The sequence below is a fragment of the Excalfactoria chinensis genome, chromosome 5, assembly GCF_039878825.1.
Source record: "Excalfactoria chinensis isolate bCotChi1 chromosome 5, bCotChi1.hap2, whole genome shotgun sequence".
Taxonomy (NCBI): domain Eukaryota; kingdom Metazoa; phylum Chordata; class Aves; order Galliformes; family Phasianidae; genus Excalfactoria; species Excalfactoria chinensis.
In genome coordinates, this window is record NC_092829.1 from 34,845,128 (window position 1) to 34,873,106 (window position 27,979).

At 47.1% G+C, this 27,979-nt stretch overlaps 2 protein-coding genes across 8 annotated transcripts in view; one reads left to right on the forward strand and one right to left on the reverse strand.

Moving 5' to 3' along the window:
- The first annotated feature begins 74 nt into the window (after positions 1-74).
- DDB2 (damage specific DNA binding protein 2) overlaps positions 75-27,979 on the forward strand; it is a 44,440-nt gene continuing 16,535 nt past the window's right edge. For 2 of the 4 annotated variants that reach the window (XM_072336975.1, XM_072336976.1), the window contains exon 1: positions 27,589-27,713. The gene's annotated coding sequence lies outside the window, so the exon portion shown is untranslated. Of the gene's footprint in view, positions 228-3,040; positions 3,234-3,322; positions 3,577-27,588; positions 27,714-27,979 lie in introns of those variants that run through there. The other 2 variants (XM_072336974.1, XM_072336980.1) reach the window with 2 other exon arrangements.
- Positions 7,705-27,603, reverse strand: PACSIN3 (protein kinase C and casein kinase substrate in neurons 3). 4 transcript variants are annotated; one of them, XM_072336982.1, is made up of 12 exons: positions 27,471-27,603; positions 17,393-17,462; positions 15,877-15,977; positions 15,405-15,561; positions 14,510-14,745; positions 13,980-14,135; positions 13,362-13,537; positions 12,057-12,177; positions 11,402-11,538; positions 10,758-10,823; positions 10,089-10,249; positions 7,705-8,589 (listed from the first exon to the last, which is right to left on the reverse strand). In XM_072336982.1, the coding sequence occupies exons 3-12, from the start codon at positions 15,928-15,930 to the stop codon at positions 8,474-8,476; spliced, it is 1,380 nt and encodes a 459-aa protein (XP_072193083.1). In that variant the 5' UTR covers positions 15,931-15,977; positions 17,393-17,462; positions 27,471-27,603; the 3' UTR covers positions 7,705-8,473. The 4 variants fall into 4 exon arrangements, with proteins under 4 accessions (XP_072193083.1, XP_072193085.1, XP_072193084.1 ...); XM_072336984.1 differs by lacking the exon at positions 10,758-10,823; XM_072336983.1 differs by lacking the exon at positions 17,393-17,462 and having other exon boundaries at positions 27,471-27,587.

A 27,979-nucleotide genomic window follows, 5' to 3' on the forward strand; every position in this document is an offset into this window, starting at 1 on the left:
GGGAACCGCCCGAGCCCAAACCGGCAGCGGGACGGGCCGTGCCGTGGCCGCCGGCAGGGGGCGTGCTCGCGAGGTTCCGGCTCGGCGCTGCGGGGCCTCCGTCCGCCGTACCCTGAGGCGCATGGCGGGGCTTGTACGGGTGTCCCCGCGGTGAGCCCGCAGCCGGGGAGTGATTTAGTGAGCGGGAGGCACGGCCTGCCCCTCAGAGCGGCGGGGCAGTGATCCAGGTAGGGAAGGCCTCGCTTCAGGCCAGGTACGGGGTCAGGACCTGACCGTGCTGAATTACACACCAGCACGTCGTTGCATTACAGCGCAGGAGAGGAGGAGAAGAGGTAGTTGTGTCTTGACCTATATCAGTGGCATAGAGCCCCTTTCAGAAGGGAAAGCGAGTGACTGCGGTGCAAGGAGGGCTCCAGAAGGACAGCAGGAGCTATGCGGTATTGTGGCATTACTGATCTGGAGCTGCACACACTCCCTTTCCTTCCTTCCAAAAGGAGATCGTTCGGTCACACCAGCGTGTTGTTAACAGTAAATTTGGAAGTATCTGGGCAAGGCAACTTTTGGTTTACATTTAAAGGTTTTCATGTCACTTATTTCTAATTTTTCCACTGATATTCAAGATAGATGGTAGAATTAATTGCCATGGGAGCCTAGGGTCCATGATCTTAGCAAGGCCTGTAAAGTTTGGAGATGCAAAGATACAATCAGAGACGATTGAGACGTTGAGCAAAGGCTCCTGCAGAGCAAGGCTTAGCAGGAGTGTTGAGTCTCGTGTTCTGGGAGTCAGCAGAGGCCTAGCTGCATGGTCAGCTGAGACCTGGCACAGACACAGGCTGCTCTGCAGTAAGATGGGGCTTCTGCACACTCCTCTGACTCCAGCTGCCCCAGGACAAGGTACTGGACCCAGCCTGGCAGGGCTGCAGCCCCACCTTGGGTAGCCCCTGCGGTGCATTGCTCTTACCCTGCTACCTTAGTTGCTTCTATATGCCCATTTATAGGGTTACACAAGCAGTACTGGGGAATCAATTCAGGTAAAAGTAAGTGATAGCTTTTTGTCACAGCTATTTTTAAACCAGCTGAGTTCCCTGATCCCGTTCATGGTACAGCTGTCCTGGCAGTCATACCAGGAGAGCCAGCATTGAGTGTTGCAAGGGCTGCGTGTGCCCTGGGAAGAAAAGAGCTGAGGGCAGCTCCCATAGGGCTGTGCCTTCATCAACCATGACTCATCCCCACTGTACCTGAGCATGGCAAGCAGAGTAGGCATTGCCAGGGCTGTGTTGCTTGCTCTACCTTGTCCCCATCTATTGTGCTGCAGTGTGATGCTGCTTCCCTCCTGTGCTGGCTTTCTCCTGGTGAGGTTTATGTTTGGCTGCCCGAGGGATGTGCTGTGCAGGAATTAGGAAGGACAGAGTCTGTTTGCAGTGTTAGTGAAAGAGAAATGACCTGTACCCAGGAGGAGACAGGGCAGCCTCAGGTCTGTAGGTTAGTATCACACATTGTATCTGCCTGTCTGTACTAGGAGGCATATGGGGAGAGTGCAGGCTCCTCTGCTTCGTGAAGGGGTCTGTGGTTCGTGCTCGCTGTGCTGTGTCCCAGGAAGGATTGCTACAGCAGGGTTACTTAAGCTGCTTTGTCTCAGTCAGGTCCCTTGCAAGCCTTCCAGCCCATGCTGGTTGCTCCAAGTCCTGGCAAGGCTGCTGATCCTGTCCATCAGTTTTACATAAAAGCAGCAGGAAGAGTATGCTGCTGCTCTGAGAAATAGTCAGCTTCTTTTTGTCGCCACTGTCAGTACAGGAAAGACCTCCTGCTGCTGACTGTTCCCTGTGAGCATGTGCTGTCACTGCACAGTTCTTGCTATTTCCTGCATCTGTTTCTCTTGCATCTCATGTGCTTTGCTGTTGAATTTCTGAACAACTAGCTGGCATCCTGTTCTTTGGCCCTCAGCTTTCGTGTCCATCTACTTCATGTGTGAAATTTGCCTTTTTCCTTCTGGCTGCTGTGACACCAGACTCTGAGCCAGTTGTAGCCTCCTAATGAGAGATGTTGGTGTTACCAATGTCAGTGCTGTTCTCTAGCATCATGCAGTAGAGCAAAGGAAGGTAACCAGGCACATTCCTGAAGTGTGCCATACCAATGGGGACACTTTTTCAGCATAGAAGTCCTATTGGCCTCTCATGCTTTTGCTGAATGAGGAGGGGGGGACATGCAGCAGATTCAGTAAACTACCTGTATGGGAAGCTGTTAATCACAGCCTGAACCTCTGATTAATCAGCTGAGGCAAGTGTCGGGTTAGCTGTGGGAGCACAGGTGGAGGTAATTCAGTTGTGCTCCTGGAAGGGGTGGAGTTTGACTCCACCTCTCCTAGACTTCATTTAAGGGCTGACCACCACTAAGGCAGCACCTCTTTTAAGATTGCTCCTTTGTGGAGATTGGATAACCAGCCTCAGTATTTTCCAGCTAAACTGAAGGTGTCTGTATTGGTGCGTTTTTCCTATAGATAACCTTTGGATATCTATTAGTTGCAGGAAATGGGGAAACTAAAAACGAGTAGCAGAGAGTGACAGAACAGTGCTGGGACTGGAGTGTGCCTCATATCACATAGCATTTCATCTTGTAAATCTGATCAGGTTCATGGAGGAGCTTGGATCAGAAAGGATGGTTGCATCTGGGTGACATTCCCTTGGTAGACATTCTGTTGAACTAAAATGAAAGAGGCACTGCTGGGACAATGGGGAATATAATTTCCTTAGGGAACCTAATTACGAGGCCTTGCACAGAGAAAAGACCACTTAAAAAAACAAAACCCTCTCAGAAGGATGAAGAGAGAAACATATTCTCTGAACCCCAGAGGGATGGGAATCCATCAGCTTCTCTGATGGAAAAACAAAGCAGCCTGCCAAGGAAAGGAGAGCATTTTCCAAGTCTGTTTCCCCTCAGATTACATAAGAGCAGGTGGTCTGTAGCTGCTCCCTTATTGTTCTTCGTAGGTCATAGTTTCATGAGCTCTTCCTCCTTCAGCTTCCTGTGTTCTCTGTTGCAGGTGTCTGTTCAGCACCAATACCAGCCCTGAGCCTTCAGTGCCCTGCCAGGCAGTCTGCATGCTGGGGACAGAGTTCCAGTACAGTTTGATGCTCTTTGGAACAGTGTCACTGGGGAAGCAGATCCATTACAACCTGTGGCGTGCGACGTTTGGCTTTGGAGCTGGGGTACACAGTGCAGATGATGTGTCAGTGGTAAGAGAAGTCTTCCTGCATGTGGCAGCAGGACTCCATGGATACTAAATAACACTCCTCAGCTACATTTTCCTTGCTATCTTCCACAGCAGTGGTGGCGTTGAACTGCCGTACAGTTTTGTCTTCAAGCAATACAACAGCAACACCCAGGTGTCAGCATCTCCACAATGATGCCACTGCCCTAACAAAGGTACTGCCACCATGAGTGACAGCTGATGTCATCTCGATGGAGTCCATGTTCCTGCATCCAACCGCTCACATTGGAGTTCATGTACTTCTTTGATCTTCTCTACTTCTCACCTTTGTCCACAGTGTGCTCCAGGCTCTGGAACCCATCAATCAGGTGAGCAGCAAGTTTATCTACTAGGACTGTGTCTATCTCCTGGGTCTCTGTGGGAGGAGAGGGTTCCCTAGGCTGTGCTTAAACAGAGGGAGGTCAGACATAGGGAGCAGTGCTTCCCAGCTGTTGAGCAAGAGTGCAGCAGAGACATAACATTTCAAGGCCAACTTTGCTTTGCCTGACCGTGAGGCAGTTGCTTGCATCCTTGAGCCGCTTGCCTGCGTTCAACATCTGCAGCAGCTGAAACTCAAGAGACCAAGCAGCCATCAAATGAGTTGGTTTCACAGACCCCAACGTTACGAGAAATCCCGTTTCTTGAACAGAAAAGGTGCTGCCTTTGAGAACTGTATTTTATGTTGGTCTTGGATTGTCAGGACTAGCTTAACTTTCAGCCCACAATCCTGGAACAGGCCACCTGGTAGTTGATGAAATTAGTGCTTTCTCAAGTTTTGAGATGCTTTACTGAAAAACTTTAATGTTAGAATTAGATAAGCCAAAAAAAAAATCAAGTGATTTATTTGCAGGGGAAAAAGGAGAGGTGGAGAAGGGGGAAGATGCAGGTACTAAAGTGAGGGAAGCACCTCCTTTATCACAACAGAGCAATGGGCCTGCTTTGGAGTTTCTCAAATTGTTCACTGCTTCCTTCGGAGGTAGCCCACGCAGCACAAGCACTGATTTGCTGGAGGGCAGAGCCAGCAGGGCTCTCCTCCTGTCAGGTGTGACCTTTTCCAGCAAACATGTAAACTCTGTTCCCTGCAAATTACCTCACTCAGCAGAGTTTTGTAAACTGAATCCCATTAGTACAGGGACTTGTTGCCTACAAGACAAGTAGGAAGCATGCCTGAAGGGGAAGACAGTGACCCAAGGCAGGCAGCACTAAGGAAAATACAACGTAAGCAAGGAAAAATGAGAAAGCTGTTTTTTACTCAGATGCTCTTTTGAAAGCCAACAATTATCAGAGCACATAAACACCCCCGTGAACTGCCATTTGGGTGGGGAGTAGGTAGCAGTGGTTCAGCTCTGTGGGTGGCCACAATGTGTAGGAAGGTTGCAGGGCCACCAAGTGAACATACAAAGGATGGTGGATGTGGCATTGCTTAGGAACCCTGTGGCACCTGTGGGGAAGCCCTGAGGAGAATCTGAGAGAAAGGGCCAGTATGCTCACAGCTGGGGATGGGGATTGTTTTGGTGTCAGCCTCCTGCTGAAAGCAGGAACAATAGACTCAGGAAGGAAGGAGTTTGTGAAGTCAAAGGGGAATAATACAGGTCCTGGAAGAAGACTTCCAGCTGATATGCTAAAAGGGAAGTTCAGAGAGGAAGGGATCATGAGATCTATAAATAGCTGGACCCAGTGAAAGCACTGAGACTTTAAGAGATTACAGGCCTCTGCACTTAACAGGGGAAAGGTGCTGACCACTAGAATGCTTCAAAAGGAACTCTCAAGCTGCAGCTGTAATTACTTTAATCTGGGGAGACTGACAACAAACCACGAACCTCTGCAAGTAGGATTATCAGACAGGCAGGATGACCCAGACAGTAAAATGGATGTCTTAAAAGTAATTGAGAAAGTGACTGAGCCTGAAATTTGTTCCGGTAAAATCCACTGCAGTCCTGTTGGTTAGTCATTTTTCCATAAGTGATGCTGGAGTTGTGGCAGCACTGGCATTGTTTCAGTTTCAGGCCCATGACCACCATGGAGCATCCCTGCCAGTCTCTGTTCAGTTAACCTAGGAGCAATTACTTTTTCAAGAAGCAGCGTTCAGACCCATTTTAACACCAGCACTGCTTTCCTCACAAGCAGGAGGGAATTCTGCAGCCTCTTATCCGTGAATAAAAAAAACAGCAGATCTGGAAATGCAACTGAAGCAACCCAAAGTCGTGCAGCTTGCCTGCACTTCAGTCAGGTAGAATGTGCCTGAAATAAAGCTGAGCACCCAACAATGGCAGCCTTAGGCTAGATCTGTAAACAAAGCAGGAGCAAAAGGAAGTCAGAAAGATGTTGAACAGCTCAGGAATTGCTGTGCAGAACTGACACCTACTTGTACCTGCCTCAGCATGGCAAACCAGCCACAAGGATGTGAAATGTGGAAATGGGATGGAAAGTAAACCAAAGCACAAATGGCCCCAAGCTCCACACAGGGCTGTGGGACTGTCACCAAAGGCTTGAGGCTAACCACAGCACAGCTGGCACATGCACACTGCAGGCTCTGAGACAGATTCTGCCTACAGGACAGACAAGTTATTAATGGATCGAGCAAGCTCAGCTTCTGCTTTGGGGAAATGGGTGTGATCTGCCATAGAAAATCTTTAGCAGCTTCTTCCTAGAAAAACTCCACATCAACAGAAAATTTAAGCTTTGCACCATACTTTAAAAGTTCTTGTCGAGGAAGATGTCAGAACTAAATTAATTACCCACCAAGCACAGCTGTGCAAGCTTTTCACAAGGAAGGGCTTCGGCTTCGTGACTGATGTCACTGTGTCACTATTAGGCAGAGACACACCTGTATGTTTTCACAGATAGTGCAGAGAAGAATAGGCTTTGCTGGCCTTGTGGAACTCAGGCACTGCAATGAGTTCACACGTGCATCTCTCTGTTCACACAAAACCACTCAAAAGCACAGATAACAAGTTTCAACTAGAGCCTTTATACTTTAAAAAAATACAGCAAACCAACCTGCATTTGCTCTTGTGGAAAACTAAGCCTCCAGGCAGACCTATTACTTTAATAGAAGACCACTGAGGGTTTGGTGTTGTGTTTTCTTCCCTTGGGGAAGTTCTTTACACAGGCTTTCTTTTACTAATCCATTTGGGTTTGGATACCCAGGACTAAGAGCCATACCAAAATTTATGAGCTACAGTAAAGCAGAGCAATTCTTTATTCCTGATATGTTTTCTCCTGCCCATTAATTCAGCTCTTGGCAAGAATTTGATGTGCAAACATTCTTTAGGAGACACATTCACATAATCTATGGTGTGTCACTATTTCTGGCAGCCTTCAAGCAGGCCATTATGATCAAGCGGTCGTGTTTTCCTAGGACAAACAAATCTGTTCAGACTTCGTCCTGTGGAATTTCAGGTTGTTTATACTGTAACCAGGGGCTCTGCCTACTGGCTGTTTCTGTCCTCACCACCAGTTCTGGACCCACCTACTGCCATCCCTAATTATAACCCAATCAAACTTAGAAGAATTGAAGTCATGCTGCCACCTTTTCCTCTATCACTCCCTTCTATGATTTTATTTTGACCTTACCTGAAAGGCTAGTTTTAGTGTTTGGAAACATCCAGGCTAACAACATCAGTTTCCTCTGTTTATCATAGCATAAGTCAGGTCATTTCATCCTTGACTGTTTCTTATCTCACAGGCTTGGCAGACGTGCTGTCTTTGCATTCATACGCATTAGACCAAAACAGCAAAGTTACTCAGCTGGGGGTCAGTTACCATATAACACAGCCAATGCTTTATATGGGACATGGCTCTAAAAGAGGAGATGAGATCTTTAAATACAAATGATTACACACTGACATCTTTGATTAGATTGTGTAAACTTAGTGATTTCTCCTAAAATTGGGCCTAGAATAATAGGTAAAGTCACAGCTAACTCCAAGCTTGTTTCATGTCTGTTGCGTGGTTCACCAACTACTTTTCTCTTTCCCTAAGAAGTGGTACTAGCAATTCAGAGCTAACTGCCTATTTTAGCCACATCCTTTTGGTTTTCATCCTTCTTTCTACACGATTGTGAGGGTACAGTGCCAGAGATGCTTTGAACAGGACCTGTCCAACAGCCACTGCATTTCTGTGGGCTCTCAAGAGACCTAGACAGCATCCATCTCAGATCTTTATCCACAGCACACTATATCAGTGCATCCAGTATGCTGTGAAAGGCTTATTTCTGCTCTCTTTATATAAGACTTTATAATTTCTCTAAACAGCATTTAAATCTATCCATCTCCACCTCCTTTTTCAGTCCACACTTGCTAAATACCAGTTCTGGTTCACTAGCTGCTAACATTCTTGTTAGCATGTAAGACAGAAGCCTTTTTCTGTTCCCAAGCTGTACTCTATCATTCATTCCTGGTATTGTACCAATAAATTGGAGGGTAGTAGGAAGGAAAATCCAGGCTTAGAATCATAGAATCACTAAGGTAGGGAACGACTAAGGTCCACCTGACACCAGTATTTTCTATTAAACCATTCACCTCAGTACAACATCGAAACATTTCTTCAGTGTCTCCAGTGATTATGACTTCACCACCTTCCTGAACAGCTCGTTCCAGCACCTAATCACTCTTCCAAAGTTTTTCCCTGTTGTCCAATCTGAATCTCCCCTAGAAAGGCTTTTGAAGCTTTATCACTTACACCAGCTGCCTTACCACAGGAGTAAGCAAGCCTGCAGGTGAAGGACACTGAAGGTTTCTGAAAGATCTGGGAATAAACAGAATAGTGTCAGCTCAACTGAGCAAGAAAGAGGAAGGAATAGAAGTTCTCTATAGCCCTACTTATGCAGAGTTCCTTGAACAGGAAGCTTGGGGGGCAGGGCACCCCCGCCACCCCATGGATGCACATGCATGGAAGCTAAGAAGCAGTTTTGTCTGTTTTGAAGAGTTGCACTTGTCATGCATCTCCCTTCACCGAGTGCAAGTGAAGAGGATCTGTTCCCTTCCATACTTCTATATTCTTGTAGTGCTCACAGTCAGAGTAGTCTTATTCATCCTTGTTTATTTATTAGAAAATCCCTACAGGTCTAGGCATTTAAAATGAAGCATTAGTTACATGGAATACAGGCCCTCAGAGTCCAGAAGTTGCTGGATATATTGCAGAGGTAGACTGGAGCCAGCAGTGACCCAGTGACCTCTGCAGGAGATGCTGGCATGATGTGAGACACTGGCAGGGCAGTTGTAATCAGGAGGCAACCTTCTCAACATAGTTAGCAGGATAGAGTCCTACGTGGCCAGTGAGAAGTCGGCCCTTGCACCACCCCTGCTCATCTTCCTCACTAATCTTCATCAATTCTTCACCTACAAGCAAAGACAGTTATTAGGAAGCAGCTTTGGAAAAGGTAGCATGGCATTTGCTTTTTTGTGAACTCTGAGGGAAAAGACCTGTTGGTCTGAATCACCACCCCTTTTCTCCCTTATCACACTCAGCATCAGTTTAATTTAGTCCACAGTTATTGATCTCTTCATTAGCTGTGGTCAGTACCAGCCCCTAGGCCAAGGAATTGCCATTCCTCAATGGAAGTTTGTTTTTTTTTGTTCCCAGTAGTTCTATTCAGTTTCCTTTCCCCAGAAGAAAGTACTTAGAAGTCAAAGAGAGCAGAAGGCTCAGGTTTTCTTTTTCCACCAGCTCCTCTGTAGCAGGTGGGAAAGAAATTTAAGAAGCTGTTAAGCTCTGGCTGGTAAGGGCCAAAATGGCTATTCCATCATAGGCCATCTGGCTTGACTAGAAAGGCATGCAACTTCTTTCTCAGACTACAACCAGGGAGGACTATGACTTTTAACCTCTCCATATCTTCTTCAGGAGAGGGCAGAAAAGACCCCTTCTCCATCAGGAGGAGAGCCATACATCTGCCAGAGAGAGAGGTCCTCTGCATCATTAAGACAACCCATGCTGGTAGAGGCTGGGAAAGAAAGTCATCTGCTATTATGCTTAAGCCCTACTGGTCCATGCTTTCCAGAGCAGATCCAGAAGATGGATAACAATATAACAAGGCATGCCTTTTTAACCATTAGATCTGCTGGGTGGAAAGAGAGAGCAAAGAGTCAAATTCCAGAGCACACGTACTTTAAGATATTTTATAGCAAAAACGGTGTGTTTAGTAGCTAGTTTACTAGCAGCACAGATACTGGAGCCTCTGCTACTAAAAGCTTCAACACCTTTTTAGAAAGGGGATATTTTGGAGTTGTATAGCAGAGATGTCACATAAGACAAAACAAGCAAGATCAGAGACACTCAAGATCCAGATGTTCTCTTGGGTTTGAAGATAGAACATTTCAACAAAATTTTAAGTAAAGGAAGAAAAATGAAGGGGCCTACTTGCTTCAGCATTCTCTCTCTCAATCCTCTGCTGGGAGCTGGGCTCTCCAAGCAAGATATCCATTTTGATCAATACATTGCATAATTTTTTTTTGCCAGCTGAACTCTGTCTTCAGTAGCATCATCACTTAACTAGGCTTTCCCCCAGAACATCCATCTTCAGTTAATTCAAAGGATGGTGCAAATCTCACATTAAAGAAAAGGCAAAAGGGATCTATGTCACCACTTGGATCCACTGCCTTCTCTATACTATAAGCAAGGCCCAAGCAAACTTCTGATGGGGGCCTCACTGTTTCTTAATCTAAAAGAGGTTGAACTGCCCACTGTATTAACTGCCTAGTTAGTTGGCAATGGGCCAGCCCACAAGGAATGCAATAATTATCAGTTCAAGGTAACATCTGGTTCTTAAGGAGTGTTTCAATCATTCACTCAGCCCAAGAGAGGATAGCAAAAGGTTAGTAAGAGATTAGTGCTTCTGTACCTGCTTTAAAGCTCAGCTCATCTGCCTCCTGTCCTGTGTAATCATACAGTGCTCGTACCCGTACACCTGGTACCTTTATGTCTTCCTCATGCCCGTTGGCATCCAGGCACTTCTTTGGAGTGTCCTCATCTGACCACTCCGAAATATCTTCCTTCCCTCCACTGCAGATGTGGAAGCAGAGAGGAAACATGATGGCAGTTAGACTTCTCTCACACACTTACTCCTTAATCCACATACCATTCCAACCTCTTGGAGACTACTATGCTATAGAACCAAGTGGAAAAGACCCAGTAGCCAAGTGAGGGCAAACAGGGAAGAAGTGAGATACCAGAAGACACTGGATTTGCTTGAAAGCATAGCAATGAGAGGGCCCTGAGGGCTAGGAGGCAGACTCATTCTCAGTGTTTCCACATATGCACTTTTCATGTCTTCATCTTATTCTAGCAGACCCTCTCATTCAGGGAAGGTCAGTCCTAATGGAGAGCCCAGCTGTATCTGGAGCAACTCCAGCCAAGAACAGGACAGAGAAGGAAAAGCCATGTCTCCCATATTAAACAGATGTGGCTGGAATGTTATTTTCCAAATCAAAAGCGAGAGCAAAGGGGAAGAGCAGCAGAGGACAGGCACCTAGAACCCAGAAACCCTGAAGAGGCCACATTCCATACTAACTTCACAAGTGTGGGTGCCCTCAGGCTGTCATAGAAGAGGCTGTTCTGCTCCTCTTGATAGAAAGACCTGTAGATGGGCAAATAGAGCCCCTGAATCCATTAGACTGAAATGGCCTTGAAACACCTTTATATTCTCATTCTTTTCTGCCCAGTTCACTTACACCAGAGGTTCCCCTTTGAAGGCCGGGATGCTAGAGGCACAGTAGGACAGTGGTCTCTTTAGCCTCTCCCTGTCCTGACTGCTTCCTGGCAAGGGAGGGCAGCTATACTCAGACTTGTCAGGATGTACTTGCATCATTATTAGGGAAAAAACAAAAACACAAGTATGCCTGCATTTAAGAAACAGTACAGCTAACTCACAAAGCTGTCCGTTTCTAACTTTCCTTACCCTGCCTAGAACAAGCAGGAATAAGGCCAGATCTCATCACTAGAAGTACCTTAAGGCAGGTGCCTCGTGAGAGTGAGACAGTATATACCAGACCAAGAATAGCTCCCTGAAAACTTCCTTTTCTACACTGCCTTGTATTTCTTGTCCTGTGGGACCCTGCCCAAGGCAAGAAGTTAAGAGACCACTCCTACTCAATAATGATCCTGGGCAGGACTGTATTTTTCCTAACCTGAGGCATCCCAGCATTCAGCCCTTACCCTTGCCTTGTCTGCAGAGGAGTCTGTGAAACAACACCATCCCGTGTAGGCAAAATGCTGGTCAGTGTGACATCATCCGCCACCTTACCACTCTTTTCCTTCTTGGTGATTGGCCGTTGTGTTTCAAGGGACCATTCCTGTTCAAGGAAAGAGCCATAATACTACCAAGCCATTTTCTGACCCATACAGAAAGGAAACAAGTAAAGAACATATGGCTATGCTTCATTTATGGCTGATCAGTTAATTGGCCTTACAGACACGTCAGGCTCAGTCCTACTGAATTCCAAGGTGCAACAAGAGGGCCTGTAGGACAAGTTACAAGAGGAGCTTATTCCAAGATGCTGAGCACCATCTCCTCTTCCTTGCTCTTGCAGCCAGATAAGCTGGAGTAGTTTCAGTTTAGCAGGGTTGCAAACACCCCTTCATGCAAAAAGATTGCAATAAACCAAAGTTTCTGAGGAGTCTAGTATCTTGAGCTTCACTTAAAGATCAGAGACACTAGCACAGGTTAGTCTAAAGGAACCAAATGCCAACTCTCAGAAAGGAAAGAGATCTGCCTGATGCACGTCTCTGCAACACAGAACTAACGATCTGCCAATTTCAGAAAAACAGATGGTAAAAAACAGCAATAATACACTTGTGAATGTTATGTCACCTCAAATTGAGGCCAATTCATGGCCATGCCTGGTCCATGAGTATTACGCCACCACTTCAGGTCTTCCTGGTTGTCTGCAGCCATGATAACTTGATAGAGATCTCGATACAATGCTTGAAAGCTATAGCCAAGAACAGACAGAGCCATCAGTCACTCAGTAGTTCCCCCAAAACCCAGTTAGGAAAGAGGACCTTAACTTCACAAATAGCTACACAGTTTATTATATCCTGCAAAGTTAAGGTTGCTAGAGTAATATCTGTTCCTCTCTAGGGAAAAAAAAGCAAGCTTTACAGAAGAGTGTGGCAAGCAGGACAAGCTGTTTGGTGTAGCAGTATCTAACATTTGATGAGCTATGCCGAGAACTGGTAGATGGGCATTTAAAGACCATGGCACACTTTATACCACATGGTCTCTCTTATCTGGGTAGAATGGGCATCTCTTCCTTAAGTACTAGAAGGTAACAGAATCTCAGTCCTCTAATTTTGATTACAGGTAGTAACATGGAGGTTTCTCATATGAAGACTGCTGCAAAATTAATGCCTCCTATTTTTTTGTGTTAACCTACAACATCAGCGGTAGGTATTGGTGGCACAGCAGTACAGGTTGAATCTTTCTGCCAATATTCCATTGTATTTTGTTGCTGTGAGACAGATGATAGCAGAGGGGCAGTCTGACAAAACAGCATCTGACCTGGAAGTGCACATGAAGGAACAGCGTGTCACTGAACACCATGTGGAAAAAAAAAATAGCACCCACTGACATTCACCAACACTTGCTGAACATGTATGGAGACCAAACAGTGGATGTGAGCACAGTGAGGTGGTAGGCAGCACAGCTCAGCTGTGGCAACAGCAAGTCACCTCCAGTGGCACTTTTCTTTTTTAAAAAACAAGCATGGATTGTTCATTGCTGGCAAAACAAACAAAGAAACAAACAAAGCATAGCTAGTGGTGATGACTGCGCTGAAAAACAATGTTTTGTAGCTGAGAACTGTAGCTCTATCAAATGCTATTATTGCATCTGATTTAGTTTCCATGGAAATAGAAGGCATTACTTTTGGAGCAAGCTGCATAGAATAAAGGCACATACAGGACCATATGAGAAGGGTCCAGAGACAGAATAATTCCTGGGGAACATGTACTGGTCAGTCTGAAGAGACCCAGTGCCAGTTCTCTGATGAGAATGACAGGAAATGAGCAAGACCTACTTGATGTAACTTGTTCCTCAGACACTAGAATTAGACCCCTTGCCAGTGCCGAGGGCACCACAGTCTAGCAGACCTCCCTCCTGTGCAAGAGCTGCTACCTTTCACTGGTGGAGAGGTTGAGATGCTGGTGCAGATTCAGGAACATCTCCTTGAAGAAGCACAATCGCTTGCGCTCTGCTTCCTGACAGCTCTCAAACACTTGCTCCATGTCCTCCATGTAGCGGGGATTGTAGCGGTTCAGCTCTTCTAGCATCTTCTCATATTGATCCTTGCACTATATCAACCCAGGAGGAAAGAGAGCTGCAGTTAAAACGTTGCCTGGAAGTCAAGCCTGTGACCCGTCACCTCCCAAGCACCCTTAAAAGTTCCTCTTCCACAGAGGAATCTTCCATACTTTGACTCTTACAGGCAGACAAGCCATCCACTTTGGGTAGCCAAATCTTCAACTCTGCACTGAGTGGATGCTGCACCAACTTCTCTATTTTTTAATTCCTGATGTATTTATTAGCGAGATCTTACCTAACAGCAAAGATATAGACCCTTTGCTCAGTCTCAGGTGCTGATGTCTCAGTCTAACCCCCCAAAAGATCTTAAAACAGTGAGGTCTCACCTCCTGCAAGCCTTCATCAGAAACAGCATTACTAAGTGATAACACAACCAGTGCTTTCTCCTTGAGAGTAGTATCCTTGTGACCCATGTCTACTCAACACACTCACCTTCTCAGCCTCCTGAGTACACTTCTCAACACGCTCCTGCAACTTGCGCAGCTGCTCCTGTGAGACAGAGGAGTCTGCCTTGGCATGATTCTCCCTTGTATGGGCTGTTTTCTCCTCCTTCCGGGCTGCATGATAGTTTTTCTTAGAAGTCTCCACCTGTAAGAGTGATGCGGAAGGAGTCATTATTATGACTACAGAGATCCTTCATTCATCAGAGAGAAGACATGAACATTTCATTTCAGTCAGTGGCAATTGTTTCAGGACAACCCAAGGGAAACGCCAGTTTGGTGTTAACTTTAGAGCATGGTTGGCTAAACAGGTACCCCCAAATGATTACTTTTAGCACTAACGTGCCATGGAAGAACACCAAACCTGTTACCAAAGCTGATATCACAAAGGAAGGAAGCTACAAGACCAAGACACCAACAAGACATCCTTCCCCTGGCATTCCCTGCAAGCCCTACTGGGATGGATGGCAATTGCCACTTGGACTACCCCCATTCTGTCTTCCCCATTCACACTTTGCTCACATCTTTCATCTTCTTCACCCAGGGCTTCTGGGCCTTGCGGAACCCATCCTCTGCCTCCTTTGTCTCCTTGAAGCCCCCGATTATTTGCTTGTGGTAGGCCTCCTTTTGCCAGGCCTTGATCTTATCTGAATCTTCACCAGCCAGGTGGTTCCTGACAACTAAGTGAATCTCACTTAGTTTGTCTGCAGCTGTCAAAAAGGCATGCCAAGCCTTCTCCAGAGTACCGTACTGTGGACCTGCAAGAACAAGCACCAAAGGGGCACTTACACCTCCTGCCCATAGACAAAAAGAAAAAAATAAAAAGAAACATTCTTTTTCTCCTACATGCATCTCTTCAGGGCCCATTCCATAACTCTAGATCACAAGTCACCATAGACTTGGTCTCCATGCAGTCCCAAAAGGCAGCACCTAGACCAGCTGTCACAGCTGGCTGATACAGGCATACCTTTTGAGCAGCCTTCACTGCCCCAAGCAGTGTCTGCCAAGGGAGAGTTTAAGTATGAAGTTTTCTTCACAGATCTGGCCCAAGCTTCAGTTTGCGAGTTCATTGCCACTGAAGCACAGTATTGTTGTTATTCTTTGACTGGACAAGAAAGATGGGTGACAGCTGAGCTATTCTTAAAATGGGAGACCTGCAGCTTGACTTTAGGCTTGGACAGGCTAATGACTCACCAGAGTAACTAACCGAAGTATCTAACAGCATTGAGAAAGAAGGCTTCTTAGAGCGAGTTAAAAGATAGGGTACAACAAAAAAATAATAGTCCAAGAATTTACCTCCCTTCCTGTAGATGGGAAGCCTGTCCCAAGGAAACAGCCTCAACTCAGCAAGACAGACCACTCCAGGAACAGAGTGCAATTACTACATTCTGTTCCCAGCCCAGCCTGCCAGACTTACCCTTCTCCACATTGGTCCTCCACTTTCGGGACCACTCTGTTAGCTGTTGGGCATAGTTCTTCTCTATTTTGGCTCGCTCCTGGAAGCAGGAGATTAAGTCATTGCAGAGTCGGTAGCCATCATCCACCCGCTTCACTGTCCGCCTGTAGTTTCCAGCCTGAAATTTCACAGAACATTTACACTGTACAGATCTTCATACTCCTTCAAAACAGACAGCAGCAGGCCAAGCATCACAGTGAAAGGGAGCACCAACCCTCTTGAAAGCAGCAGCTTGGTTCAGACCTGCCTCTGACACTCTGATCTCAGACAGGCAGAGCAGTGAAAGGAATAAGTAGAGATGCTCTGCTTGCCTCTCACAGCTCAGATCAGTATCACCTGTACAAGAACCTCCCCACAGTTCTTCCACTTCCTACAAGCAACACGTCACTCAAAACATTCCAACCTCCCTCACACCCCAGTTTTCTTTCCTTACCTCCCAGAAACTACCCTCAGGAGCCTCCCCACCAGCATCATCTTCTGATGACATCACACCCGTTTTCTTGCAGCAGAGAATTTTTGCAGATTTTAGTTAAGCTGAGGAGAGAAGAAAAAAAAAGCTTTTTAATATGGCACTGGCTGAACCTTTGCAGACACCACAGTTCTCCATGACTTTGCTAGAAGTCTCAGAGTCCTGCAGGCAAGCACTATCATCACTGCACCTCCAGCAGCAGATGGCTGTATATGGCAGAAATGCCCAAGACTGAACCTGCCTGCTGTCCTCCTCCCTGCAGAGGAATGGTCCTTGACAGCTCAGGAGCACATTTGGAAAGAATGCTGCAGAAGACCATCTTGCCAAACCGCAACTGTACAGATCCCAGAGTGAATCCAACATTTCTCAGCAGCAGTCACCTCTGTCGAGATTCTTTTCCTCAACAAGGATCACAGAACACTAGCAAAAGCTACAGAAGCAGAGGTAGCTAGAACCATCTGAAAGCCTTCTCTCAGAAGGGCTGACTCCAGCCTCCCAGTGTGAGATTACAGCTGATGCTGGGCACTCAGCAGGCAGGCATGTCTTGAATGGGGAGGAGCCCTACCCAATTACCCATCAGCTGAGTTGGGCTCAAGTAGAACTACAGAAATATGCTGAGGCAAATCTAGCCACAAGACACCACAGCACGCATACCGGTTACTCAGCCACACCACGTCACTAGAAACATCACTGTACAGGTGACACAGCCCACCACTGCGCTTGGGTCAAAATCCAGGCAAAGAGTTGGAAAGTGTTTCTCATTCTGTTGTCTTTTGCCCACTCTCCTGTGCAAATCTGTGCTGCCATTCTGCTCCTGACAGGGTGCAACACCAAATACCCTGAGGAAAACTTCTGGGATGATTTTAGGCAAGAGCAAAGAATAACAGAAAGAGGCTCAAGTGTTGACACTCACATACAAACCCACTCCAGTCTAGGCAGGCTTGGGTTAATCTAGCATAGATGTCCCTTGCTGCCACTTCTCCTCTTGCACATTCCTAGTTATAAAAAGCTTTCTTCACACCCCAGAGAGGTATCTGGTCATTCTGCCAGCCCACAGAGTACACAGCAGAGATGAAGAAAATCACGTCAAGAGTCCACACCTCGCACATCTTTAAAATCCTTTTCAGTAAGCCTACTAGAGCATGAGCCACATCAAGAAGTGTCCCAACAAAGACTGCAGGAATTCCTTCTATTTCTTCTGGAAACAGCCTGGCTCTGTTTGCAGTCTTATTTAACTGACTGTAGGAAGCATATTAACGCTGCTCCAGAAGGCTGAAGTGATGAATGCCAGTCACAGAAGCAAGTTGTTAAATAGGATGTGATGCTCAAATGCACGAACTTTGAAGCCTGAAGAACAGCTTCACCCATGCCACCACCTGTTCCTATCCTCCCTCTCCCCACCGTTCCTCAGAGAGCTGCAAAGCTATCTTACTGGTTTTCAGGGCATGCAAGTCCACATTAGTCCCCAGTAGCTACGTACCTGAAAACGAGATGACAGGAGCAGCAGGAAGCTGGCAACTACGTCCTGAGCTTGAACTCTGTAAAACAGACTGGAGAGGACACAGATGGGCACAGTTAGATACCGCCGCTTTACTGTGGGGATGCTGCCTGTTCTGACACATCCCAATTCCAGCGTAGGCATAAGGGTGTCCCCCTTCTGCCAGCTACTAGGAGGGGCACCCTGATATAGCAGCTGCGGCCACTGAGCCTCCTAAGATGCCACGTTCCAACACGTAGGAGAGATGCCAGATCTCTGTGTCACAAGATCTAGCCCCAGAGAAAGTTAAAATAGAAACACTGGGGCGGGATGACAGCACTGTGCAGGAAAGGTAGCATCACAACAGCTGAGCAAAGGGAACTGCCCAAGGCGAGAAGGGCCTAAAATAAGCACACTCCCCAGGCACGGTATGTGGGGCCTGACCCCCCTCTTACTGTGCACTGTCTGGTTTGGGAAACCCACTGCCTCCACATTTAAGCATAGCAAACTTCAGGAGAAGGGGAAGGACATATACCTTCTCCAGGCCACGTTCAGTAAAGATGAAAAGTATTTATCTGTGAAACAAAGGACTCTAACTTTGCAGCTAAAAACAGGCTTGCTTTCTCCTCATGAAGAGGGATCAATTAATTACAACCCATGAAGGCCGTATCACTTTCTCCATCCTTCCCTCCCACTCTCCCCTATCCCCACTTCTTTATCAGGAAGCAGTGAATCACAAACATGCTTCCATCTCTTGTTTCCTGTTCAGGCTGACTATACAGTCCTAGAATTCAGGGTTAAATGTAGAACACTGTTGTGTCAGAGCATGCTTGTTTGTTTGATGGACAGTCAATAAGAACTGAGGAACCCGAAACCATTCTTTTATTTTCATGTTCAAGTTGGGAACAAAATTGAAGAAGTTGGGAATGAATTCAAGCAATGGTGAGAAATTAAATTTCTGCCATTTTCACATTAAACGTGAGCTGTGCTCCCTTATTTTATCCAACTTACAAACTCATAGAACTGGGTTTACTATGCCTGTGATTAGCAAGTTCTGAAACATAATAGTAGCAGTGCTGAATGAGACCGAGTGTTCGCATTGCCCCATATCCTTCACAGACAGTGGCCAAAAGCAGGTATTTTCCCCTGCTCCGAGAACAGAGCAAGCATACATGATGCCTCCCTGCATATTTTCCAAGCCTCTAACCATTTGTTGACAGGAGCTTCCTGAGCTGGATGTGGCACCTATGAATTTAGAAGCACCCGATGCATTTCTCTTCCACCAGCTTCTCCAATCTCATACGAGTTTTCAGCATCAACAGTATCGTGTGGCAAAGTATCCCACAGCTTAAGGCTCAACTTGGAACCACCACAGTAGCCAGGTGGCAGAATTAGGAAAAAAAGCAGTATAATATTTCTCCAGGTCAGTGTCCATGTCTCAAGTAGCACTCAGTAGAATACACATTTAAAAAACATTTACGTAGACTTCACAGAAGTCCAGGAAAGAAAAAAACAAACACAAAGAACAGTCCTAAAAGATGGAAAAGGGTCAAAAAAATAAGGAGTGCCCTTTTCTGCCAGGCTTCTTCTGGACTTTACGCTGTCCGTGAGCCCATGTCAGTCAGCAGATCAAATTGGATCTGCACGCAGACACGGGGAAGGTACTTCGTAGTGCACGCAGAAGCTGAAGAACAGCTGCTGCTGTCACCCTCAGCCCCAGAAGAGCAAATAGATTGCCACTCCACCCCCTCGTGCCTCGTTATTCCTGAAACATGTCTGTTGTGTGCTGCCAAGAGCCCAAAACTGGGGGAAAATTGAGTTTGCCAGGAAAAGCAAATACAGAAGCATTACACATGCCAAAGCCTGAGGCTGGTTTTACAGCAAGGTATGGAGATGACAGCACTACCCTGCACACAGCCCAGTGTAGCAGAAGCTACCATGTAATTCAGAAAGGCTGACAGAGCCTGCCCAGGACAAGCAACATAGCTGGAGTTACATGTGGATTGACACCGAGACATTCTGATGCCACTGCCACCTATGCTGAGAAGAGGCTAACAACAAATTTGCACAGCTAGACGAATGTTTATCCTTCCCCTCCTGCTTTCCTTGTTCACATCTTACAGACAACTTCACTGCAGCTCCTGCAAGACAAGCTCTCCGAAGAAGGAAAAAGAATGACCACATCTCTAGTCGCTTTGCACCTCTGCAGAATTACAAATGAGGGCATCGCTGGCACTGCTACAAGCAGCAATGTCAGGTAGACAAAGCAGACAATATAAATGCCATTTACACAGAGCTACAGTCTGAAAAAAACAAACAAAAAAACCCCCTCTCCTACTTCCCTAAAGATCTACTTTCATTTATGAACAGCATAAGTTATCCAAAAGTGGCTCTTAATCTTCAGCTGCAGGAAGGCGGAATGGCTCATGACTGATTCACTGGTGCTGAGCTCCACTGAGAGAAATGCCACTTGTCATGGCAGAGCTGTTTCCACATTTAACCGTGCTGATCTCACCCTGCTACAGTCAGTCACACATCCCAGACGGTAATTCCCCACCCTCAGACCAAGGTGTCACGCTTAAACTCTCTGCTTTCAAATGCCTGCACCTGGGAAGGCACTACCTGTTTCTGTTCAAGTTTACACAACACAAGTACAACAGGGTCTTGTTCCACAATTGAAGTGCCTAAACTGGATAGTAATTACCCTTCTTAACTTCAGAAACTTCTCCCTAAGGCAGGTGAACCACAAAAATCACCTTCCCTCTAAACCACACTCCAGTATTTCCAGGCTCCAATGCCCAAGGCATCACTTCTGCACACACTGCTCAACTGCCTCCTGAGACCGACTCCCTGTAAGCAACTGCTCTCTTAAGTTTGCCAAACAGCCGCCTCTGGGCCCTACCAATGCTCGGAGGGCTGGTGCGTGCAGCCCTGCAGGAATGTGTCCACAGAAACAGAACTTGCTCACTTGCCAGGCAAGGCCTCCTGCCCAACTTTTTCCCCTTTTCCCGAGCACAAGCTTAAGCACTGGGTTCAGGCAGACAGAAATGAGTCTGAGTTTTATTTATCCAGTAACCAGGGCTTTGGTGGAAGGAGATCTTTATTATGGACCAATTTCTATGTGTTGCTTAACTTGAACACCTAGTTTTAATTAAGAACAGGCTGTTAACAACTAATTTCTCCCTCAAGAAAACAATACCAGCAGAAAGCAGCAGCACATGATGTATCGGATTCCTAAAGAGTTACTTTTCTTGTACAGCAGACAGTGGTAAAGGTTTCACTTTCTCTCCAAGGCACTTCCAGTACAGGTTGCCAATCGACACTTCAATCTCACCAATCCAAATACACAGGAGTACTAACACCACCACCTCCTTGAGAGCAGCCGGCACAAAAACCTGTCATTTTCTGCTAACTGGCTTTCAGAAAGGAACTAAAAGGCCGAAGCCAGGAGGGACCACATGACTCATCAGAGCAGTGAACAGCACTGCTGCTGGTATAGCAGCGCTAAGAAGGTCCTGATGGAAAGAATGAAACAAGGTACGGGACAGCATTTCTTTTCCAGCTTCCCTATCCCTGCAGGTAGGCCCCCAATAGTTACAGTCACTGATTCAGAGCTATGTCCAACACTGTGCTCTCCAGTGGTATAACATGGGAACGCTGATACTTACAGGTGTGTTCACCTCTCTGAAGAGGGGCCGGTTCATCTTTACAGCTGGAGACTGCCAGCTAATACAGATCCTCCAAGAAGCCCATGTACCCAAGATGTCTCCTACCCAGCAAAACATCCCTTAGAGATACTTATCCTACTGGTGCTCACACCCTTGGTAGGGTCACCTGACTGGTAAAGGGACAGCAAACCATCATTTCCCAGCCACTCCCTAAGGACCAACGCCTACCGAGGCTGCCTAACGCAGTTTTGAGAAAGACTTCAGATGATCTCTCCAGGCAGGGAGAGGTCAGAGAGCCATCAGGCAGAACAGTAACTGCACACAAAGGTCACTTCAGCTATGTGCAAGCCTGTAACAGAAACTTGTCTCCAAAACAATAATTCTCTAGAGACCGCGTAGCTGACCATTAGCAAAGTTCTCCATGGCTATATGGAATTACTAAAATACAGACAAGATCCTCATCCTCTTAAAGGAGGATGAGTCCTTTAAGTCTGCACAATGTTTCACTGCACTGCCTGGTTTCACCTTCTTTATATGGGTCTCCTCTAAATTCATGCCAAGCTAATATCCCATAAATAGATATCCCAACACACCTTTCCCCCTCCCCCCCCCCCTTTTTTTTTTTTTAAAAAAAAAACCAAAAAAAACACCAAAAAACACAAAATTCTTATTTTTCACGTGTTCAGACAGAACAAAGTACTTTCCATCTCTATCAGCTACTCCCTGTTCTGTGCTCAGAGGCCAGTGCTACAGGACAGGCTTCTGCCAACACATCGTCGCTGATCTAAAGGTTACGATTCCTAACCAACATAGCTGTACCAGGCAGAAACCACTTAGAGAAATTGTCATTTCTACTCCCATAGGAGATCTCTAATATTAAAGGAACACAGAACTGTCCTGGTTAACATAACAGTATGAGATAATACAAGAGCATGCTGGGCTATCAAGGTCCATGTTGTTTTTCCCTCAGAGTTGTTCTTCCTATGAGAAAGTTTGCTTATAATTGCCATACATTCACTACAGTTGCTGGAATCATCTTGACATGCATGCTGCAGCTATATTTAACAGGCAGCTTCAAATAAGAGCAAAGTTTGATAAAGACCTACCAGAAACTGCACTACATTAGCCTGATTTCTTAGCTTAGTGAACAGCACAGGACCTGTTCCACACAATCAGCTTGCCTGCTTCCCGGTTCTCACAGAGACAGAGAAAGCACCATCAGAGCAAGGTGGTAACCCATGCAGACAGAGTGCCTCCGAGCTCAACTGTCCCACTCTCCAAGCCTCTTCAGCTGCTTGCTTTCACGCTGCCTACTTCCTATCCTGTTGCATCAGTCTCTGCAAATAGATGCCAAGCTTGCCAGCAAATTTGTGCATCAGCAACTCATTTTGTTGCTATTCTCTTCTGCTTAACTGTTGTAAATAAGCTGTTTCTTCCTAAATTGCTTAGACTCCAGTAAAAGCCGTTACCTCTTCTCAACAGTCTCAATCTGCACTAAATTTGAACAGCTTTTCCCAGTACTTAACCTACTGTCACCTGATTGCATGTTTCTGCACTCTAGACAAGATCAATAGTCCATCCTGTAGAACAGTTACCTGTAACTTAAAGTATCTCTGCTCACAGCAGCAGGCTGAGGCAGTTCTCCCATTTCCAGTCAGGCCTAAGCACAGTTGTTTTTTTGTTTAGAACTCTAAGTAGAAAAAACAGTGATCCAAACCCATCCTTATCCAACACAGAGTACAGAATAGGGGAAATACTGAGGTAATAGTGTCTTTTTTTTTTTTTCCTTTCCCAACTAAACAAAACTCTGGCTACTCCATGTCAGTACAACATTCTTCTCCTGTGATTGAGTCACCTTGTAACCCCAGAGCAAGGATCAAGTTTACTCGAATGTATTAAGAAGTCACAAGGTAGCAGCTATTTGCAATCAAACAACCTTCAGAAGAGCTACAGGCCAGTTGGCTCCATTCTAGTACTGAGCTTTCAGTGGTTTCTTGCTTCAGGACTGCATAGTAGTCAAAAACCTCCAAACAGCTGTCTCTCCTCCTTCCTTCCATTTGAAAGTAGCACTTCTTTTTAAGCCCAGCTGCAGTTCTACCTACTCCATATATAAGTTCTTGGCTTCACTTTACCAAGATCTAGAGTTCTGCTCGTCTCTTAGAAAGGGGAATGGGAGGTAGAGTTGGCAAGCCTTTTGTCATTTTGACAAGGTATACGGCAACCGCATGCCCAGTGATTTCAAAATATAACATTTCTTCACCTCTTGTTTATCAAGTAGGCATCTAGGTTTCCTCAGTAAAAGCTACTTTACTGAAACTGTTTATTAGAAAGAATTGTAAAATCAGTTCTGTTGGAAGAAAGACTCTTGAGATCACTAAGTGCAGCCACCAACCTAACACTTCATGTCCAACACTAAATGCACAGAATCTGATGTTCTGTTTCAGTCTCCTCAGACCTTATTAAATACATTTTTAGATATCAAGCTGAAGAACAAGTTTATAAATCTTTCATATTTCAGGTGTTATCAACAAAATCCCACAAGAAAACAAAAAGATGTGACAGTGCAAGGTGCATACATTACAGAACAGATTTCAATTGCTGAGCATCACTGGAATAACATTTGCTCCCACAGCACAGATAGAATCGAATAGATTTCAGTTTCTGGTCCTCAGAACACAAACTGACAGGCGAGGAAAGCACACCAGGAATGTATACAAAATATTAAAACAAAAACAAACAAACAAAGAAACAAGAACAACAACAACAAAACAGCAAAGCACAAACAGAGCAATCTCCCCATCATGACTTCCAGAAGCAGCTGGGGTTCTTTTTAGTTGTTGCTTGTGTTGTGGTAGAAGCCTGCTGGAGTCAACATCCAGGCTCCACAGATGTTTCCAGGCAGCAGGGTGAGCGGTGCTGGTACAAGAAAGGGCTGACTAAAAAACAACCAAGTATTTACAATCACTCCAGAAGTGAAACGTGCTCATCTTCTCCCAGTCCTCAAAGTTCTAGTCCTTGTCAGAGCAAGGCAACAAGCCTATTTCATAGCTGTGCTGCAGCCCATACAGCAGATGCAAGAGCAGGAGAGGCTTGGCTCAGCAGCAAGGATACAGAGGGAGAAGAGGAAGTTAACATCCACAGATAATCTAATCACTTATAGGTGACTGAAAAAGTTGACCATGCACCCAGCATCCCCGGAAGCAAGTACCACACCTGCCTGCACACAGACAAGACACAGCTTGGACACACCCATAGCATGGACAGAGCTGAAGAGTTACTGACAGTTGTGTTGTCTGCAGCAATTCTAACTTTCTTAGCCTGGAAATACTGTCTGACAGGTCACATTAAAGAGCTGTAGCACAGGAGAACATGAAATCCTCACAAGCTTAATGCAGGCCCACGCTACTAGAGAGATCTCCTACATCCCCTTCTGTATTCTGCAATGCTTGGTGACAACCACTAGATTTAACAAATTCCAACTACCGCAAGTCTGAAAGGCTCTTTCCCATTGTGCCATTCTGACAGGAGCAACCACTGAGGGCTGAAATATGATTAGGATGCCAGTCACACATATTGCCTCACAGCAGTACCCAGCCTCAGCCCACATTTCAGCTTAGAGGAACGTGAAACTATTGTACCAGTCACCGAAACAAAGCAGGATGATTACAGCAGAGGACACACCAGATTCTCTGTACTGACTCTACCAGCTGGAACTGCCCCCATGGCCAAAAAGGTATTTGGATGTCAGTTAAACTTAGTGATCACCGTGCCACAAGGTAGCAGGCAAAAAATTGCCTCCTGAATAGTTTCTGAACTGCTGTAAGGATGCAGAGATCTTCTGCTACTCTTCAAAAAGCTAAAGCCCAAATTCTCTGTGAAAAACTCCAGTCATACTAGACACTTCTTCTCTCATCCGCCAAGGCTTTTTCTATTTAACCTCTGATGCAGCTCCCTGTTAAACAGCACCATCTACACCCATCATGCTAAATAAGTGGTGATAAATAACTCACCCAGTCAAAAAGTCTGTTTTAGAAGATAAGAGCCCCTCAAAGGGCTTGAACAGCTCTGCTATTGTTTTGGCATTTCCCCATGAACTCTCATGAGCAGCCTAAATTCACATATTACTGATCAGCTGATGGAAAAAAATAGAGGCAGTTTATTACTGCTGTCTAATCAAGAGCATAGTTTTTTCCACTCAGGCTGTAGGCAGATACTTTTAGCTTTTGAGGTCCCCAGTTCAATCCCTGGATGGCAGCCATCACATGAACCAAACAGTTCAACAACTGAATAGTATCCAGCCCTTGATGTGGCCAGAATAACACATATACAGTACGTGCCACCCTGAGGTATAATAAGAACTAACAGAAGCTCATCTTGCCCCCATGTCATGCCCCATCTGCTCTCAGTTTGGTAGTTATCTCCAAAGAACAATACTCACATTACAAACATACCTGACTCTGTAGCTTTCAGGTTTTTTATTTTCCTAGAATTTTTTTTTGAAGCTTGTGCTCATGCATGGAAAGATGAGAAGTTTCCAAGCTAGCTCTCACAAGATCCACAACAACCCAGGATGACTAAATGTATCAGTCACTGTCCTGCGAAGAACTCAGTCTGGACCCTCAAGATTTTCAGGCTCTTATGACCTGGTTACACACACAATTTGCCAAGGACCTGCAGCATTTCAGCACAGCCCCACACAACTCTTATTCACTTGCTAAAGTCCGATAATGGAGCTCCAGGCAGCAGTTGTACCTGGCCGACACAGTGACATTACCACTTACCACAGCCTGAGAAGTGAGACAGTACTTGCTATAACAGATGCAAGCAAGCCATAGAAGCTCAAGCACTTGGATAAGGAAAAAACAAAAAGCAAAAAACAAAAACAAACAAACAAACAAAACACAAACAGAAAGAGCCAATAAAACAACCTAATACAGCGGGCACAGCTAGGGAAGGCGGGAAGCAGGTAGTTGAGCTCACAGTTATTCTGTTCCAAGCTGCAACTGGAAGTACCATCTAGTAAATATTCTAGGAGACGACTTCTCACAAGGCACTATCATTATCACAAAGCTCTGTCAAAGAACAACTCCTTGCAGAATACAGCGTACACCTCACAGAAAGGTGAATCCTGCCCAAAAAAGGAATGTGCTCAGTTATGTAATGCATAGAGAGAAGCTCCATTTTGACTCCACCCAGAAAGCAGCTCACCTGGAGTGAGGAGCAGCCGGACCCTGTCATTTTAGCCCACACACTGCAGAGGTGCATTCTGCTCCCATTACGCACAGAGAAACATTTCAGTTGTTGTAGGGCTCAGTGACATCTGAATTCCAGGGTGGAGTGGGAGGCTCTGCTAGGACTTTGCATCGCAATCAATTACCATAGGATCAGAAATTCCTTTGTGCGACTTAGATTGGCAATGAAGCTGGAGAGGCTCACGTCTCACCGCTGAAAGCTGGGAGCACCCACTGTGCTCAGAGCGTACAGTGCGAATGAAGAGCACGTGTCCGGAGGTGGTCAGCTAACCTCCTCCTCACCCCCCCCCCCCCCGCCTGGGGAAGACGCAGAGCTTTTAGAGCTGAGGCAAGAACACACAGTTGGCACAGAAAGTTGTGAAACTGGTTAATGCATTTGGGCCGCGCTAACTTCACTTATTGATGGTCTTGTGGAGATGGCAGATCCCTCCTCCTGCGAGCAGCAACAAATCACAGACCGAGCACTGGCTGTTCAGGCCCACTAATACCTCCGTGTTTATCAGCTTTCTCCTGCCCAGGGCAGGGAGGACACGGTAACCCCAGCGGTGTGCCACAGCCCGGCACCGCCCGGCTCTGCCCGCCGGGACACCGAGACCGCTGCCTCCCCCAGAACGGAGAGGAAGAGGACAGCGGGGTCGGGGCCGCCCCGTCCCTCACGGCGGGCTCACGGCAGGGGGACGGCGAGAGCCCCCCGCGCCTGGGCCCCAGCGAGGCCCCTTCCCCCGGGGAAGCCGCTCTGCCCCTCAGCCACGGCGCTGCCAGAGCCCGCGGCTCCAGTTTCAGAGTGGGAAGCGGCCCGCGGCGGGGCCGACACAAAGGGGCCCCTGTCCCCGCCGCGGAGCGGAGGCGTCGGCAGCGGAGAGAGGCGGGCGGGGACCGGGGCAACCCGCCGAGCCCCCAGCGGCACCGCCGGGCACCCCGTGAAGGTCAGATCGGCGGCCAGGCTACGCGGGTTTCTGCCGGGAGCCTCCTCCAGCCGCACGGCAGCCCACCGAGCCCCGCCGAGCCCGCAAGCAGCGCCCGCCTGGGCAGCGCCTCGCGCAGCCACCTCCTCTCCACGAGGAAACTTTTTCCCTCGCAGCCGCCGCCGAGCCGCCAGGACCCCCGGCACTCCGCGGAAAGCCGGCCCAAAGCCGCCCCGGCGGAGGCCACCTCGCTTACCTCGCCGGCAGCACGGCACAACCCGGCGGTCAGCAGGCACCTGGGCTGAGCGGGACGGGCCCTCCCCTATTTCAGCCGCGGGACGCGGGGGCTCCCGTCCCGCCCCCAGCAGCTGCCGGCAGGGCGGGCCCGGCGCTGGGGGCAGCCCGTTGGCGGCGGGGCAGCGCCGGAGAGGCTCGCTCCGCTCCGCCCTCTCCTGATCCAATTAACGGGCCCTGCCCGGGCAGGTGGGGTCGGATCGGGGTGAGTGCAGCAGGGTCTCTCTCGAGGCGGGGAGCCGGGTGACCCGGAGCTGCGTAGGACGGCCGGGAGGGGACGGAGCGTTGCTCGTAGGAGGCGGGAGGTGCTGGGCTGAGTCCCCCCGTCATGGCGGGCGCCTGAGGGGTTGCGAGGCGGCTCTTGTGTGAAGGCCGGAGGTTCCCTGAGCCCCCATCTCCTTCAGGGAGCCCGTCCCTGGGTTCTGGGCGAAGCACAGCTTCGGCACGGTGGCCCTTCTCTCGGCCCACTCC